A 19535-nucleotide genomic window follows, 5' to 3' on the forward strand; every position below is an offset into this window, starting at 1 on the left:
CACACACACACACACACACACACACACAAGGAGGAACAGATTTTTTAACAATCGTGGCTGTTACAAAACACAGGAGCACTTAAATAGAGATCTCACTACTGCCTTGTGTGTCTTCTGTCGATTTTTGGCTGTATTTAGTTCTTCATGAAGCACTTACAGGTGTTGGTTTTGGACTCTTTTCTTTCCAGGGATAATTTTTGAAGCAAGCAATGTTGGAAAATGTTCTCAGATAATCTGTACTCTGCCAGTGCACTTTGTCCTTGTGGGCCCTTAAAAAATCAGTTTCATGTGGGTTACCTGTCACTTTGTATGTTTGCTTTTTAGGTACGAAAAAGGATTAAATCACTTTGGTTGTATAAAATGGCTTTTAATTAGTTCTTTTTCTTCTAGGTACAATCACTTAACCTGCTTTAAGACTGAATCAGTGCAGTTGGAGCCCTTTTGGAAGCCTTTTGGCTGTTGTTGGGTTAGAAAAATAGAGTTGGAATCAGTTGGCCAGAGTTCACATACTGGCACCATCACTTGCTAGCTATGTGACTTGTGACCGATTAGCCTTTCTTTGATTCAGTTTTCCTATTGATAAAAATAGGGTCAAAGGTAATATCCATGTCTTAGGTTTGTTGGGATAATTAAATGAGATTGTGTGTAAGGAGTGTTTAGCATAGGCCTGGAAAATAGTAAGCTTTTAATAAGTGTCATTCTTATTATTGCATGTGAGTGACATAGCCAACAAGGAGACATGCAACATCAGGAAGAGGCTACAAAGGCAGTTCAAAGACTATCGCTATGTTTGGTATTACTTGCTTCCATATCTGTCAGTTTAGAAATTTGTTATTTGGTGTGGAAAGGACTGATAAGTCTTGGCACAATGTTTTCCCCCAAGTAAATCACATTTTTTCTGGAATTTGTTTTGCCCTCTCCTCTAACTTCTCTTCACACGCCAGTCTCTAACCCCTACTGCCCTTCATCCACTGCCCTGCCCCTCCATTCCAGGACATGAGAGTCAACATCTGTCGCTTCGTTTTCACACCATGACTGCAGTTGGGAAACTCCGTTCCCCAAAATCCTTCCCAGTTCTTGGTGAAAGCCCCTGGTTATAATTCATGTTTTCCACACACACTTAGTAAAGATTGCAGTGCTGTAAAATTAATTCTATAATTATCACCTGTTCTTTATGTTCAAATGTTTACATGCTACATTTAAGAAATCACCTTCTGATAATTTTTATTTCTTTACTTAATAGAAGCACAGCAATTTCTCCCATACAGCACTTTGCTGCCTCATTAGCACACCTGATATGTTTGTTCTCAGATAGTTTGTCTATACATCCACAGGAGAATTTATGTAGAACTTCCATACCAGCATTAAAGATAGCCATAGCAACACCAAAGAGGGCCTTGTGAAATATATGATTACAATGTACCACGGGAATTAATAATTCTCAGGCCACTGTCTTAAATTGTAACCAGACTGTTTTTGTAAGGAAGTTGCTCAGTTTATGTACACAGAACAAACACATAGGGCTGCATTCTAATTGGGGGACCGGTTTTATTTAAAATTTGTATCTCAGAAAGTACTTAAATTATTCTACTTAATATGCCTATGCTATATTTGAGTGATGTTATGAAATGTTTTGCTAATTTGACCCTTCCTGATAATTTCCTAAAAGTCTAAGTGAATACAATGAAAGAATACCATCTCTAAAAATGGTTTTAGTATCTTTTTCCCCAGAGTAAAGAATAAATTTTTAAAAAAATAATTATACAAATTTATCATTCACTATAAAAAGTAATTTTACTAGACACTATGTCAGTTTTCTTCTTCGGGTTCCCCAATTAAGTAGAACTTTAAAAACATACTGTTAGTTTACTAGATTTTAGTAGGTCAGCATGCACACCAAAAGTGTATTAAGGTGGACTGCTCTATTGATTTGCGGTGAATATCCTAAAGGCTCAAGGCAGTTGTCTGCGGAAGGGGCGGGAGGGCCATACATGATTGAGGTCATGCGCATCTAGCCAATTTGTAAGACGATCCAGCCGCTCCAAGCCATCAGCAATTCTTAGCATAGGGGCACACTCATGCATTCTTGTCAAGTCATCTTGTGAAAGGCTGCCTGCTTCCAGCTTGGCTTGGATGTGCAACCTTAATAAAACTCACTGAGGTCTGGGAGAAAATAGCAGATCTGCAGCAGATAGGGTAGAGGAAAGGGTCTAGAATATGTACACGCAGCTGACTCAGGCAGGCTACACGCTGAACGGTTACACTGAGGAAACCATAAATCTCAGCTACTATGCAATAAATATCTCAAGTTTTAACTAAGGAAACTATCTTTACAGTGAAATTAAAAAAAATAACATTTTAGAACAAAGCTAACAGATGGCTAGTTTTCTGTGATTCTTCTACAAAAGCTTTCTTTGAGAGGGGAAAAAGTCAAACAAACAGGCAGTTTTACCTGAAATAAAGAACTAGTTTAAAGGTCAGAAGAAAAGAGCAAGTTTTGCGAGAGGCACGGAAAGAGAGTGCTGGCAGTACAATGACAGTTTTCCTTTCCTTTGCTTTCCTCGCTGCTATTCTGACTCACATAGGGTGCAGCAACCAGCGCCGAAGTCCAGAAAACGGTGGGAGAAGATATAATCGGATTCAGCATGGGCAGTGTGCCTACACTTTCATTCTTCCAGAACACGACGGGAACTGTCGTGAGAGTACGACAGACCAGTACAACACAAACGCTCTGCAGAGAGATGCTCCACACGTGGAACAGGATTTCTCTTCCCAGAAACTTCAACATCTGGAGCATGTGATGGAAAATTATACTCAGTGGCTGCAAAAAGTAAGTGATTGCTTTCAGTTTCTAAATGCACGGAGCCTTTCCTGTTCTTGCACTGCAGCTAACTTAGAGTTCCTTAGGGGAGCATGTGTGTGTTTACCTTTTGCTCCAGGGGGGCAGTGTTTGCAAATGCAAGACGGCTCTTTCCCTGTGACTTCACGGGTAAGCAAACGTTTTTTAGGCTTGTGCAAACCTCTGAAGGTATGGTGGCACCCTGTTTTGTGTGCCTAATACTGGCACATTTTATGACATTTCTGGTTTTCCCTTATTTAAAATTTAGCTTAAGTTTTCTATCAAAATCCAACTTAAAAAATTGAGTAAGTTAGTGAAAAAATAAAGTAATAATGACAATACTAGTTTAGGATCATATCGATTTTACAACAAGAAATTTTCTTCAGCTAGGACAGAAAATCATCACCAGATACTTATTTTTCAACCTCTAGTAAAGTTAATATGAAATGAGAGTAAATACAAAATACGATATTTGATTGGAGAACTTGAATAAGTATATAAAGGTAACAATTTCAGCAAGTAGTAGTATAGTAAAGGACTGATTTCTGTCATATATTTCTTCTGTCCTTGAGAAGAAATCAGGAAGATTTATTTTAATGTGAACTCATCAGGAAGAGGTTGTTTACCCACTATGAAAGGAGAAATTGAGCCAGTGGTGGCTGTTCCCGAAGATATGCACCTGCAGATTTGGGCTGAACACAATATGTAGGATTTGGTATGTTCCTGAAGTACCTCTTTCCTCAGGACGTTGTAGTTAAACACAGTGCAATATGGGAGTCTAAGTATCCAGATAAATGTTAATGTTGAGTATGCATTTAAATCCCAATTTGTAAAAATCAAACTAAACATTTTATTTAGTTATTTCTGTATAAATCATTTAAAAGTTTTTGTTGAAAATATGCCTATAAAGAAATAACATACTTTCTGCAGTTCATTCCCTCTTTACTCTCTGTTTAATTGTGTAACAGGTAAGCAGCAGATAACAAGTGTATTCAAATATATCACTGGAAGGGTGGCAATGTCAATGTCCCATTTGTGGAAAGCTTCTCCCCCAGGGATCTTTGCTAAAAATTCAGTTGGTGTGTATGGGTAGGAACGCAAGGAGTCTAGTCTTCTTTAAGTTAGTCTGTTAACAGAACAGACCCTTTAAGAAGATAAAAGATAGGGAAAGGACAGATGCTCTATTTTGTTCCTGTGTGGTCACGCTCACTTAGATCATCTCCTGCTGAATCATGCCGAGTAATAGTTATTTTACTTTTTGTCCACTAGGGACTGAACTAAGATCACTGTTATTTGATTTGACAGATTAACTAAAACTTAGTAGTTTTAGAGTTTCCAAACCTGGAATTTTAGTTAATCTTTCTATTGTAGATTACAGGTGAAAAAAATACATAGGCAAAATAATAGCAAGCAAGGAGAATTCTGCAGTCTTTTGATAATATAGCTTAAATTTCAGGCATTAATTACAGCAGCAGTTTATAATAGAATATATATTTTTTTCCTTTCACAGAACTTATTTCCATCGTGAACAAGTGAATTTGGTTGAATAGCTTATTACTATTCTCAATACACCGCCCATATAGTTTTTAATGAGAATTTAATCATAAATTAGTCCGGATTCATTGAGGGAGGTGGAGAGGGAAATTTAGTTCCAAATTGTCTTCAATGAGCTATTCTACCAAAAATGTAATATTTTGTTTGCTTAAAATATACAATCAAAATGGTGATTTAAACATAGTAATGCGTATTTTTTTTTGTTGCTATGCAGTTATTAAGCAGTAGCAGGGTAAATACATGATTCTGCTGGGTTTAAATCATGCCCAGGCTTCACATGTTAATGTTTGAAATAAATTTGATTTTTGTTTGCATTGTTTTTGGTCAATGATTATGAGTTAGTTTTCAGATTATAGCCAGGCATAATTATGAAAATGTTCTTTGGTTATATTGACCCTTGCTAGCATGAATCAAGCCGAATATATGCTGAAAATGTCCCTGTTGGTATGAGTCAGAGCAGTTTGGCTTGACTATTGTCCGTTTAAATTTGCACGTCTTTTGTCATTGTTAATGTGATTGGTTGGAGGATCAAGAAACCAAATAAATGCATTCAGCAAAGAACTTGCTAAAGGCTTTCATAAATTTCCCTTAATTAGAGGTTTTCCATACTTCAAGTTCTAAATTTCATGTAAGGTACTTATTTTGATAATTCAAATGTAAATCTTTGTTATTGTAACCGTTTGGTATGCTTAATACTATAATTTGTACTACTTCTATTTTGATTCCCAGTAGTTGTGTTAGGATAAGAAGCAATGCACTGCAGAAAGTGAGGCTATCAGTGTAAGTGTAAATAATTCATCCATTGATTCAACAAAATAATTAATAAAAGCATATGATTATTATGCAGCTCATATCATCACTATCAGGAATTCTTTTGATGCTGAATGTGTATTATCAATGCTAGAAGCAGATCGATGATAATTTATATTAATCTATTACCTTCCTCGATGTTTGGTAAACTGGGTTCTTTTAAATATTCTTCAGAAAACGCTGACTGTCACTATAAGTCACCGTATGAAACTTATACTCTCCAATCTCATTCCTCAACTTTTCTGGTCTTACAACTGAATAAGATGATAAGCAAGGTGGTCAGCAGGGCATAGGATGTGTTGGTCACTGTAAGTACTGGAACTGTTATGGCACTGGTCTCTTGATGCGATGGATTTAATTCTTGGAGATCAGGTTTCCATGATAACTTGTCGATTAACACCAATGTGAGATAGGTTTATAGCATTATCCTTACTTTTCAGATAGGGAAAAGCAATATACATAATTGTTCAAAAAATCACATTTTTATTGGGTGAAACACCTGGGCTATATGTCTAGGTTTGACTCTCTTCCACCATATAGCTTTTTTCAGAATTATTAGCAAACCATACCCATTACCAGAGAGTGACCAGATCTTGGGATAGTGACAGTAAACACAAAGGCCTTTGTGTCTTCGCCACTTTCTTGTGATTCCTTTCTACCTTTCTATTACACAGAAATGTCTGTTGTTTAATGTCTACTCCACATCCTGTGCTGCTTTTTTTTTTTTTTTTGCGGTACGCGGGCCTCTCACTGTTGTGGCCTCTCCCCCTGCGGAGCACAGGCTCCGGACGCGCAAGCTCAGCGGCCATGGCTCACGGGCCCAGCCGCTCCGCGGCATGTGGGATCTTCCCGGACCGGGCCACGAACCCGTGTCCCCTGCATCGGCAGGCGGACTCTCAACTACTGCGCCACCAGGGAAGCCCCTGTGCTTCTTGAACTATTGTTTTCTTTCTCTCATATACCCAAAGTTCACAAATATGTGTATTTAAAACATTCGGATTTAAAATATTAGAATTTGGGGGAATGCTTAGAAAGTCTGTTTTGCCTTTGCCAAACGGTGTCTTTTCTTTTTTTGGTTGAAAGTATAAATACATTGAGTTAAAAAAAAACATGCCTTGTAACAGAGAACAAGAGTCTATCTACTATAAGCATTTCACACTAGCTAAAATTGACAAATTGTTAGTAAGAAATGTAGTTATGAATTACGATCCAGAATATTTTAATAAATGAAATACTTTTAATGAAGTGCTTGGCTAAATTTTTCTATTGACAGCATTTTTTGACTAACAGCATCCTCTACTTGAATATTGTATTCTTTTCTTCAGAGAATTAGTATTTGGCATGCAGTTACCTGAAATATATTAATGATGATGATAATCTTTTTAAAAGCCCTTGTATTACACATATTAACTCATATTAATATCTACTCATAGAAGGTGACTTCCATGAGGCCAGTGATGTGTGTTTGTCCAGTGTCATCTCCCCAGGGCTTAGAGTAGTATATCATCCATAGCAGATAGATAATAAGTGTTTGTTGATTGAATAAATGGATGCCTTGTCTATGTGTTGCAATCTACATTTTATTATGTACTGTTAACACTTTGGATATACACCTTCCTTCCCTAAGTAGATTTTAAGTTGTCTTGTAAGCAAGGACTATGTGGAGGAGGAAAAATAATTTTCTTTCTACCCTTCTAGGTTCATGGCTGAGACTTTTCTATAATAAAAAACATGTTAACAAGAGAAAAACAAACAGAAGTTTAATAACATGTATACCTCCTGGATACATGGGAGATGCCCAGGAAAATTGAGTAACTCCCCCAAATGACCCAAGCTTCCACCTTAAATACCGTCTCCAGCTAAAGACAAAACAAGATGTTGGGTAGGGAGAGCCAGGTTTTCAGGTAAAACATAGTAAACAAGAGTATGGTTGTTGTGAAGATTTAAGTCCATGCCTTCTCCATTGATAGAGTTGCTAGAGGTTTAGTCATCTTCCTCTTGGAGGTACAGAGAGTGAGACACCCTTACAAATGGAGATCTCCCTTATAAATGTAAATTTCTCTTATAGAAGGCTAATTTCAACTTGGTTTTTAGAGCTTTTCCTATGTCTGCTGTTTCTTAAAAGTATCAGCCTGAAATAATCCTTATGCCAAAAATTCATAATTTGGCGTGACAAATTTTTCTCCCCTTCAACTACATCATGCAATTATTTTTGTCCTAATATTAATTAAAAAGATATTGAGTCTAGAATATGTGGTATTAATTATCCAAATTGTATTTAGCCAATGGTCTAGGATCTTAAAAACTTCTATGAATTCATTTGTCTTCTTAATTATTCTTTAAGAGTCATGTTGTTGCTGGTTTCTCCATGAAATGTACCCACACTCCACTTATCCTCAAAGGCTGAGTTCTCCAGTGTTATCACATTGCATGTATCATGTTAGTACTGCATTTCCATGTTGTGTGGCTGTTGTCATTTTCATTATTTGTTTTGAGGGCTGTTCGCCTACTTAGACTGTGAGTCTGTAGAGCGTAGCAAAAGTCTCTTTATCCATCTTTATATCCCCAAAGATGTTTATTAAGTGTCTGAATAATATCTCTGTTATCATAATATAAAAATAAAAGCATCACATGTTCAAGTGTGTGGTGCCATGTATAAAATAAAGCAAGTTAAGGGACCTTGCAACTGCTTTCAGATGCTAAAGTTTGCTTCTAAGTTACTTGAGGGTCATCCTGTGGGATGAAAAAGAATTTTATACTTCCAGACCCATAGGCAAACAGTTACTGCATACAGAAGTGGCATATATTTACATATATTTGTAATAATAATATGTGAACATGTGAATCTAAGTAACTAGCACTTACTTCTCATCTGTGCATTGTTTTCGTGGCTGGTGACTGTGCAAAACTAAGCCAGAGAGGATACTCTCTGTTTTATTTGCACATGTGAGGGGATTTCTAGAGTGTGTAAAATGAGCAGACAATTGATCAGTATGTTTTTAAAAATTTGTCACTAAATTTGAAGAAAATATGCATATATGATTTATGCATAGAGATAGAAAAAAATGACAATTGCCAAGAAAGGTTAATAGGAATAATTGTCTTTTAAACTCAGTTGTAGAAATTTCTCCACCAACTTCATTTGAGAGTAACCCCTGATTTTCGAGCTAGGTAGAGCTCTTTAGTTAATGCCTCTGTATTAACTTTTCAGTGAATAGTTAGGTTTTATTACTTGCTCGTTATATTGTAGAATTGAAAGATCCAAGAAGGCATAAAGACTTTCTGGCCCCAGAAGTTGGCATTTGGAGCTATAACAGCCTTTTGGATTTCTCTGCAGGAAGGAGCAAGCCTTCCCGCAAACTGTCTCCATTGGTGGATGTCAGGTTTTAGGAGCGTGGCAAGTAGGTTCTTTTCTATAGGTGATTGCAGCCTTTCTTACTCCTGACTGTGAGCTTTCACATTGAGCTTTCTTTTAGTAGCACTCATTCATATGTAATTATTGGTTCAATAATTTAAAATGAATGAGAATGTACCATTCTTTTCCTTAAAATCCCCCTACATTTTTCCATTACATGAGAAAAGGATCCAGATTCTTTACCAGGAGGTCCTATATGATCTGCCCCCACACTCCTATCTGGATTCCTCATTTACCACCTTTCCCTCATTCCAGACACTTAAATGACTTTAGCCTTCTTGTTATATCTCCAGCAGACCAGCTCTTTGCTGTCTCAGGGGCTTCACATTCTGTTTGCCTAGCTAGGAAAATTCTTGCCCCAGATCTTGGCATGAATGACTTTTTCTCTTCATTCAGGTCTTTGCTCAGAAATCTTCTCAGAAAGTCTTCACTGAGCACCATTACCTACCACTTTCCTCCACTCTGCTACATGATTTTCTATCATAATATATGTATTATTTCTTCATGGCATTTACCACTGTGACCTTTTATTGTTTATTGTTTGTCATATAATTTATTCCGTCTACCTCTACTAAGAATGTAGACACAACAAGAGGTCCTTGTCCATCTTGTTGCATGCAGTACACCTTACCCCTAGAAGAGTGCATGACACATAGTAGACTTCGGTAAATATTTGCATAATATATTCTCCCAGACCCTGTATGCTATGAGATAGAGACTGTGCCTGTCTTGTTCACTAGTTCTTATTTATTATTTTATGTATTATTTTGATAGCAGATAGCAGATCTACTTTTCTTGCACAATGCCTGGAACGTAGTTGGAAAGAATACTTTCTTTTTAATGACTAGAGGAATGAATGAATTCCATGGGCATATTTTGACTAAAATTAAATATATGTATCAAAATGAGACTTAACTATGTTCTATACATTACCCTACTAACTATGTAATGGGAGAAATTTTAATTAGTCCTGAGTTTCCATATTCTGTTACAGGGGTCAGCAAACAATGGCCCTTGGGCTAAATTGTGCCTGCTACCTATGTTTGTAAATAAAGTTTTACTGGAATACAACCACACTCATTCCTTAATATACTGTGTATCCATTTGTAAATAAAGTTTTATTGGAACAGAGCCATACCCATTTGCTTATGTATTGTCTATGGCTGCTTTCTTCCTATAAAGGCAGACTTGAGTAGTTGCAACAGAGACCAGAAGGCCCACAGAGCTTAAAACTTGACATGCAACCCTTTACAGAAAAAGTTTGCTGACCCCTGTTGTATATCACAAAATGAATACAGGATTAACATTGAGACCATTGCAAGGTAAATTGTGAGGTTTGCTGTGTGGGAAAAAGATGACCTTCCAAGAAGCCAAATAATCTTCAGGTCCGTGCCAGTTGGCATAGAGCCTGTCTAAGCCATTTCTTGGTGTGGTATTGGGACATGCTGTGAGGTGACATTTTAGAGTACAGGCAGGGAAATTTCATGTCTTTTTCTCCCCCCTGCCCATCTTGATGTGAACAGAGAAACAGTCCAAAAACAGATACACGTTAAAAAAGAAAAAGCACCTGAATAACAATACAAATCAGCAGCCTCTGGTTAGATGAGTCTGGGTGCCCGGGGGTCCTCTGCTTTATGTGCCTGTTTCATCCTGTTTGTTGTGGCATTAGCAAGAAGGTTGACAAAATATCAGAGGCGTTCTATTTTCATAGAAATGGGACTCTGACTCAGCCTTTTACATTCAGTCTATTTAGAAACCTTTCCTCCTTCTGTCATTTGTTTTAGATATAAATATTACAAGTGTTCCCACTTACGTAGATGATGAGAGGGGAGAAGCAACAAGTGGGATGCTCAGCTACAAAATACAGAGGTTTATCAGCCCCTATACTATAATTTGTTAATTAAGGAGGTTTTGTTTTCTCATTCTGCATGCCTTGTCTCTGTGTGGAAACATAAACAGCCTTTTTCTGGGCCTTGTCTTCTTCTATTCTTTTTTTAATACCACAAGCTATATTGTATCATTTGCTTACACACACAACCCTAATAACATTCTGAGTCAGCCTTGCCTTTTGTTCCAATACAAGATTATCGTTTGTTATGAAGTTGGGAAGTTCCAAACTCCCTTTGGTTCTAGCCCCATGGTCTGAGGGAAGGAGGGCCTCTTAGTGTTTAAATCTCTTTACAAAGTGTACAAAAGATGTGCCCCCTCCCTTATCAATGAGGTTTCTAAAGAATGAAGCACTCTGTGGATCATCTTTTCTTATATTTGGAGGCTCTGTACCTAAACACTCTTCTCTAATTCTTACATAGAAATATTGGAAATGAGAGGTTTTCAGCCTTGTTTAGTCTTTGTTGCCTATCCAAATGATCTGATTTCTTCCTTTAAACAAATGAAAAGGTAATATTTAACCAAGAAAGTGACGAAAAACATATAAAGCCAGATACGACCCTACTGGTAGCTAATAATTTCATCAATAATGTATTTGGGCATATGCAGATTTTTTCTTTCGGCAGTAAGTGCTGGAGAATATAGAGCAAAATAAATGTAGTAAAGTATATATACTATATGATTATACAGCTTACTTACTACAGGTCTACATTGGCATGTATTGAAGTTCGTGTTGAACTATTGAAAGTGCATGCAAATTAGCATCAAGCTGTGTCTAAAGTAACTCGGTAGCTGAAATATTAATAAAATGCCAATGAAGTGGGAATATCTTGAATTGTTAGTAATATATACATGGAAGCCATCAAACTCACTGGCATCATATCGGTAAAATTACTGTATATTTCTGTGGAACGGCTGATGATAATTTAGGAAGGTGGTATATTTTAAAGTTTCGTTTTATGTGTAGTTTAGCTTATTAGGAAGGTGCACACTTTACAGATAGTCTGTATTTTGTTTATGAAAGCTGAATGCGTTGTTATAAAACTAGACCTAAAGATTATTGGAGGGTTTCCCTCCTACGCTGTTGGTGGGAATGTAAATGGGTGCAGTCACTGTGGAAAACCGTATACAGGTTCTTCAGAAAACGAAAAATAGAACTACCATATGATCCAGCAATCCCACTCCTGGGCATATACCTGGACAAAGCTATAATTCAAAAAGATACATGCACCCCTCTGTTCATAACAGCACTATTCATAATAGCCAAGACATGGAAACAATCTAAATGTCCATTGACAGATGAATGGATAAAGAAGATGTGGTACATATATACAATGGAATACTACTCAGCCATAAAAAAGAACGAAGTAATGCCATTTGCAGCAACATGGATGCAACTGGAGATGATCATGCTAAGAGAAATGAGTCAGAAAGAGAAAGACAAATACCATGTGATATCACTTATATGTGGAATCTAAAATATGCACAAATGAACCTATATACAAAACAGAAACAGAGTCACAGACGTAGAGAACAGACTTGTGATTGCCAAGCGGGGAGGGGAAGGAGAGGGAGGGACTGGGAGTTTGGGGTTAGTAGATGCAAACTATTACATTTAGAATGGATAAACAGCAAGGTCCTACTGTATAGCACAGGGAACTATATCCAGTCTCCCAGGATAAACCATAATGAAAAGAATATGAAAAAAAAGAATGTATATATGTGTATAACTGAGTCACTTTGGTGTACAGCAGAAATTAGTACAACATTGTAAATCAGCTATACTTCAATTTTAAAAAAAGGTTATTGGAGGGTTTCCATTCCCAGAGAACAAATAAATATTTTATATATTTATTTATTTACTTATTTATGGCAACGTTGGGTCTTTGTTGCTGCACGCGGGCTTTCTCTAGTTGTGGTGAGGGGGAGCTATTCTGTGTTGCAGTGCGCAGGCTTCTCATTGTGGTGGCTTCTCTTGTTGCGGAGCACGGGCTCTAGGCATGCGGGCTTCAGTAGTTGTGGCATGCAGGCTCAGTAGTTGTGGCTCGCGGGCTCTAGAGTGCAGGCTCAGTAGTTCTGGCACAGGGGCTTAGTTGCTCTGCAGCATGTGCAATCTTCCTAGATCAAGGCTCGAACCCGTGTCCCCTGCATAAGCAGGCAGATTCTTAACCACTGCACCACCAGAGAAGTCCCAAAATAAATATTTTAAAATCCCAAATTTTAATTCATTTCTAAACCTTTAAAGATAATTCCAAGATTTTATAAAACACTTTAACACTGTTCTTATCTTCACTATTACTATACAGTTGACTAGACCAAAATGCAGTGGGTATTTACTGCAGCTAAAAATTTGGTTTGCTGTACCCAGAAGACCTTACATCTACCTTACCTCAAGTGCACAGACATAAGAGGCGAGAATTGTATCTTTATTACTAATATCACCAGTCTTTTCTTTATTTTCCAATTTTACTCAGTTTTTAAATATCAAGAACAGAGCTATAATAAGCAGTAGGTTTAATATAGTATTAATGAATAATTTATTGAATAAATTGAATATTTAATAACTTTTAAATGTCAGTAATAGAGTGAAAGTTTAATATTTTTAACAAATGAGCTGATGAACTGTAAATATTTCTTAGCAGTGGAACCCAATTTCCAAACAAGTTATTAGGCAGAAGCTTAAAGTGTAATCTAAATGCAAATCAAGGGACTAGAGGAGAACTGGAGTGAGGCCCCACCATGACCCTGTTCCTCAGCCCTTTTCTCAGAGACATCCTTCAAGGGACCTTATGTGTACAAAGAAATATATGTTCAAAGTAGCTGCAGTGAAACTTTCAAATAATCAAATATTAGGTCGGTAAAGTTGCCAAAACCAATCTACTGGCAGACAGAAAGAAACATAACAGTTGAAAATGTGAATATTTATTGGCAGGCTGATGTAAGAATGTCCAAATCTGTCATATACAAAGCAGTTTAAGAAAAAACTGCAGGTTGTTCAAAAAAAATAATAAATGCAGGTTGTTCTAGACTCAAAAGTGTTTGAGGCCTACCCATATTTAACATGACCCAAATATGTTAAGATAATAGACAATTCTTGGATAATTAGTGGCAAATTGTTATAACTTATCTATTTTCTAAATTGTCCAATTTCATGATAGTTTATACTTCTCTGTTTTAAATTTAGGAACATGAATTACATTGATTACTTAATATCTCAAGCTGCAATTTTCTCTAAGAACAGAATTCATTGTTAAGGATAGTGAAAGGAAATATGAATTTTAAGTAGGCATTTTGGTATTTTCAGAATTTTCAAAGATTCTTGTTAGATGTACTCAGCTAATCTTTGTTTCTATTTCTAGTATGTGACACTTAACAGAATTGCCATTTTCTTTTTCATATATGCTGGCTATTTAGCGTTTTTAAAGACACTGTCTGGACTGTGAAAGTTAATTCAGTTAAGAATAGATAAAAGTCATTCTTGAATCCACTTTCCCCAAAACACCTAAGCTGCAACATATGACAATACGCTGAAAGAGAACAATCATATGAAGGCAATGCCTTCAGTTCCATTAACTCTGTGGCACTTTTTCTCTTTCAGAGGTGAATAATGCAGAGCCATTTGATACACTGATGGGGTGAAGGCTCCAAAGTCAGGCCTTATATGAATTTATTATTAACTTGCTTATTATATTGGAAATGAAAGTTCTAATTTTTTTTCTGGCTTCCCAGTGCCCTGCTTTTTCTCAAACACCAGTTTGCCCATTCTGCACTTTGGAGACTTCTGAGGCTTGAAAACCAAAAAAGAGAGATGGTGAGGCAGTCCTCAGCTAGACAGACAGAAGGACTCAGAGGACCTTACTCCAGGCCTGGGTCCTTCTCATTCCTCTTCTTTCCTCTGGTATTGTCTTCATTAAAGTCCTATGTGATGCTCCTTGTACTGGCCTTGGAGTGGAAGTGTTAGAAAGAGGATGGACAAGAGGGTGGGCGAATGAACAGGGAGACCAGAGACTGTCCCTTTATTGGTGGCTGGAGGGCGCAGTGAGGGCCCACAGGACTATAGTAGTGTCAAGAAGACTGCTTCATAAGAGATGGCAGTGAGTTCTGCCACGGGATTTTAGGATACAGGCATGAGTCATGGAGCTAAGCACCTGCCATTAACAAAGGACAGGCAGTCAGTTAGCCAGTTATCTAATCAAATATGCACTGTGTACAAGGTGGTCTGCTAGGTACTGGGAGACGGCGATAAATCCACTATAGCCCCTGTGGTTGAGAAGCCTAAACCCATTGAAATAGACAGACATGAAAGCAAATGCATTGTTTGTGTCCTCTATTTCCTATGTCAAGTCTAAAGACAGTACCACACAGTGATGAAGTATGTTGTACCTCGAGCCAGACTGCCTGGATGAATCTTGACAGCACCACTTCCTTGCTATGTGACCTTAGGCAAGTTTCATAACTTCTCCATGCCTCATTTTCATTACTGGTAAAATGAGGTAATAATAGTACGTACATCATAGGATGATTGTTAAGAGTAAGCATAAGTGGGCTTCCCTGGTGGCGCAGTGGTTGAGAGTCCGCCTGCCAATGCAGGGGACACGGGTTCGTGCCCCGGTCTGGGAGGATCCCACATGCTGCGGAGCGGCTGGGCCCGTGAGCCATGGCCGCTGAGCTTGCGCATCCGGAGCCTGTGCTCCGCAATGGGAGAGGCCACAACAGTAAGAGGCCTGCGTACCGCAAAAAAAAAAAAAAAAAAGTAAGCATAAGTCACATAAATTACTTTGCATAAGTGTGATTGCATAGTAAATGTTAAGTAAATATTAGTTATTCCTTGGGGGCAGTTCTGGGTTATAGTAATAGTTAAATGTTGAGAACTTTTACCAGCTATCAGGCCCTTTGGAAGAATTTTACATGTATTAATTCATTGAATATTTTCGGTAGATAATATAATTTTCCCACATAGCAAATGAGAAAGCTGAGGCACAGAGAGGGGAAGTAACTTGCCCAGCATTGTCCAGTGACTCAATGACAGGCCCAGTTCCCAATCCCAAGCAGTCTGGCTCTATGACCTATGCTCTTAACCAACTATGGAATTAGCTACGGCAACTTTTATGATATCTTCTCTTATCAATCTTCAAACCTTAAGTCTATTTTAAATGTTTTTCTGTGGTGGTGTTTGCGTCTAACCCTTAATTCTTTCACACTAAATGAGTTGCCCCTTTCTCAAGTTCTGCTTCAGACAGTCATTTGTCCTCATTCCAATTCTAAAGCTTCGTGGTTAAATTGACTGTGACGTGTAGGTTATGCTGCTGATTGAAGCACAATAGCCCAATTCTCTCTGCCCTCCCACAGGTCTGTTAACAGACCAAGGAATCCCACGTCTGCAGTTCCTCCTGCCTATATCCTTAGAAGCACCATCTCTCGAAGTTACAGAGCTTAATTGAATCTGACTATTTATCTAAAAACTTCTAAAACACAAAGAAAGGCTTACAATTGCTTTACATGGGGTGAAGCTGCCTATTCTAAATATCGTCCATTCAATTTAATGACCTCCCTCTTGGATTTTTCTGTGGGCAATCCTTCTTGGAAAAGCACATCCTGGAACTTACAATATTATTTGCATGTACTTTCTTTTGTGGGTCATTCAGAGAGTTGTAAATATGAGAAGAAAAGCCTTGTTTTCTCAGGCAACGACCTCTTATCTCACTTCCTATTTTATTTATCATTGTCCCAATTAATTAAAACATTTCTGGTATTTTGGTTCAAGATCAAAACACTGCTACTTGCAAGCAATTGTGATGGCTCTTCCTCTCTGTTTCCTGATCTCAGAGGCCTGACCACTCAGATGCCTGGGCTTTGAGGGTTGCTGCCTTCATGACGGATAAATATCAATTGCATGAGGTAGAAAGGCTCCAAGTTACCCTAACTTCCCTCTGTCCATTGTTCTTCATGGAGTGCAGAAGAGGAGAGACGACAGAATGGGGTGAGGACAAAATAGAATTCAGGCATACCTTTTCATCATCCACCTTTGCATAGTGGGGCAGATTAAAACACAATAAGAAAACAAAACTCACTTTGTATCCCCTTGCTTGACCTGAATTCTCCAAGGAGCGGTAAGGATCACCAGTGTGTGGCATGTCGACATTGTAGGTGCCCCAAAGATACTGGTAGGATATATACAGGAATAAGTGCATGCTGTGGTGCTCAAACTATTTGGGGGCAATTTTTTGGTCAGTGAAGTGGTCTGAAGGATTACAGTGCTAATGATGACTAACAAGGACCTTTTCCCAATTCGCAGGAAAGTATTAAGTTAAGGATTACAACTTTCTCAATTTTAAGATTTTCTTTCTTCATTCTCTCCATATTTTTCACTTTTCGTCTGTTGTGTCTGATACTTTTCATCTCCTCTCAAACCTAGGGGCAGGATGGGAATAAAGACGCAGACCTACTAGAGAATGGACTTGACACGGGGAGGGGGAAGGGTAAGCTGGGACAAAGTGAGAGAGTGGCATGGACATATATACACTACCAAATGTAAAATCGACAGCTAGTGGGAAGCAGTTGCATAGCACAGGGAGATCAGCTCGGTGCTTTGTGACCACCTAGAGGGGTGGGATAGGGAGGGTGGGAGGGAAGGAGACACAAGAGGGAAGAGATATGGGGATATATGTATATGTATAGCGGATTCACTTTGTTATAAAGCAGAAACTAACACACCATTGTAAAGCAATTATACTCCAATAAAGATGTTAAAAAAAAAAAACTGACAGTATAGCAAATACCTATTAATAGAAGTTGGGAAGTGACCTCCCATATTTAGTCATATAGATTGCAGTTTATCTTGACACACGATTATGGTGTGATTTATCTCATCCATACAGCATAACCACATTTCCTGCCTTTGAAATTGCTATTGCTTTGTGTATGAAATAAATCAATCTATCTGCAAAGAGGGCAATGGATATTGGATGTTCTGTCCCAAAAGCAAGTATGAAAATGACATTCTATTAAGAAAGGTGTTTAGTAACAAATAGGTTGTTAATAACTCTACCTTGGTTAAGTAGTGTCAACATCCAAACAGATAAGCACATATATTTTTATAAATAGTAGGTATTATATCTATTTTATAGAGAAGCAAACTGAGGACCAATGAAATCAAATAATTTTTACAAGGTTACATATTTACTTTGAGATAGATATAGAATTTGAACCCAGGTATTCTGAGTGGTTAACTCTAAAGTTCTTCATTGTTCATGTCTCTTTCACTTCTCCTTCACAAATTAAAACAAATTTTGAATGATGGAGCATGTGGAAGCAGTTTAAATGAATGATACTTTCCTCTAAGTTTTTAGAGACTATATGCAGAATAAAAAACCTTCTTTGGAGATCAGAATAATTTGCCATGCATGTATAAAAATTGCTGTAAGAAAGCTACTGTTCTTAGGAGAACTATTTCCTGGAACCACTCCTGACTGGATAAAAATTTTTATTTAATTTAAAAAATATGTCAGAGGCAAAAAATTAATTCCGGTTTTTACATTTTTCCAAATAAGTGAGCTGCTTACACAAACTGCCTCAGTTGAGGTTACTCTGATATGACCATACAAATAAAAATAATATTTTAAACTAGTTTATCTACATTTTTGCTTATAAACACAACCTAGTGCTAGATTGTGTTTATTTCAGTTAAAGACCAAGCAGGGATAAAATATTGTCAATAGAGGAGATTGCTTAATAGTTCAACACTAGTAAATTAGAGTCCTGTTTGTAGTATTTCTGGGAAATGACCATATGCCATATGTACTTTTAATTCTAAGTTATTTTATTTTAGTTCTCAATTATATACAAGTAATCATCAATCCCAGATTTATGCTTAGAAAAAGGAACAGAAAATTATTAAACACTCATGAAGGTGAAACACTCATTATCTCTTACTGACAGTCAAGATAAACTAGTGGACTAAAGAGACTTTGGTTCAAATAAATGATTAAAGTTGACAATAGGAGTGGAAATCCCACACTCAGCCCTCAGAAAATCTCTTAACTGAGACTTGAGTACATATTGGAGCTAAGAAGTCTCCATGTCAGAGAGAAAGGGAAACTCTTTATTTTGTGACCATTATGTTTCATAAGCGACTAAAGCTTATGTATTTTGAGTTCGCAAATCAAATATGTGCAGTTTTCTGGGGAAAAGGTTACTGTGGAAATCCATCGTCCTGAGCATAAAATATCGCTATATATTATTCTAGTTTTTTAAAATGTCTTCCACTGTATCTAACTTTGAAAGTCATGACCAAAAAAGATACCAAGGCAACTAAAATAAATAAAACTCTATAAGCATACTTTAAAATTGTTTATGTTTCAAATAATTTACCACATATTTTGAGGATTTCTCTTCTGTTCAAATACAAAATATCCCCTGTAGAAAATGAGATTAATATGTGCTTAATCTTTTCTGATTACTGGGCAATTGAGAAATCAATGGCAAAGAGGTGATTTTCTACCGTAAAAACACACCAGTCCTACCTGTCCACTTAGTGGACACTCAGAATCTTTGAGGGAGATGTAGTTGAAAATTTTTTACATAGTTTTAAAATTTAGAACCAAAAAACTATGCAAAGAAAATGCAACTTCTTAATTTAACAAGATGGAAAAGGGTGTAAGTTGAATGGATAGAAAACAGTTCTGGAGGGTAATTGTTGGTTGTATTTTCCAAAGATGGTTATACTATTGTATGTATGTATGTGTGTGTATATATATATATAATATTATGTCATAAACAGTATTATGTCTTACATGACGTCATTCCATAAAGAATTCTCTTCCCTTTGAATCTGTCTGAGTCATAAAAGGCAGCTCAGTTTCCATCTTGTTCATTACAGTACTCATGCTTGGAACCCTGAGCTGCCATGTTAGAACTCCAACTACCTTAAGGCCACCATATCGTAAGGAGGTCAAACCACGTGGAAAGGCCACGTGTAGGTACTCTGGTTAGAACGTCCCCATTTTTGAGTCATTCCAACCCAAGCCCTAG

The 19535-nt window shown here is 37.2% G+C and overlaps 1 protein-coding gene across 3 annotated transcripts in view; it reads left to right on the forward strand.

Moving 5' to 3' along the window:
• The first annotated feature begins 2097 nt into the window (after positions 1-2097).
• Positions 2098-19535, forward strand: part of ANGPT1 (angiopoietin 1) — a 269150-nt gene continuing 251712 nt past the window's right edge. For 2 of the 3 annotated variants that reach the window (XM_024756325.1, XM_024756323.1), the window contains exon 1: positions 2098-2830. In XM_024756325.1, the coding sequence (XP_024612093.1) occupies positions 2534-2830 (297 nt within the window). In that variant the 5' untranslated portion in view covers positions 2098-2533. The remainder of the gene's footprint in view (positions 2831-19535) is intronic. The other variant, XM_024756324.1, reaches the window with a different exon arrangement.

This window comes from Neophocaena asiaeorientalis, unplaced genomic scaffold (assembly GCF_003031525.2).
Source record: "Neophocaena asiaeorientalis asiaeorientalis breed wild unplaced genomic scaffold, Neophocaena_asiaeorientalis_V1.1 scaffold496, whole genome shotgun sequence".
NCBI classification, from domain to species: domain Eukaryota; kingdom Metazoa; phylum Chordata; class Mammalia; order Artiodactyla; family Phocoenidae; genus Neophocaena; species Neophocaena asiaeorientalis.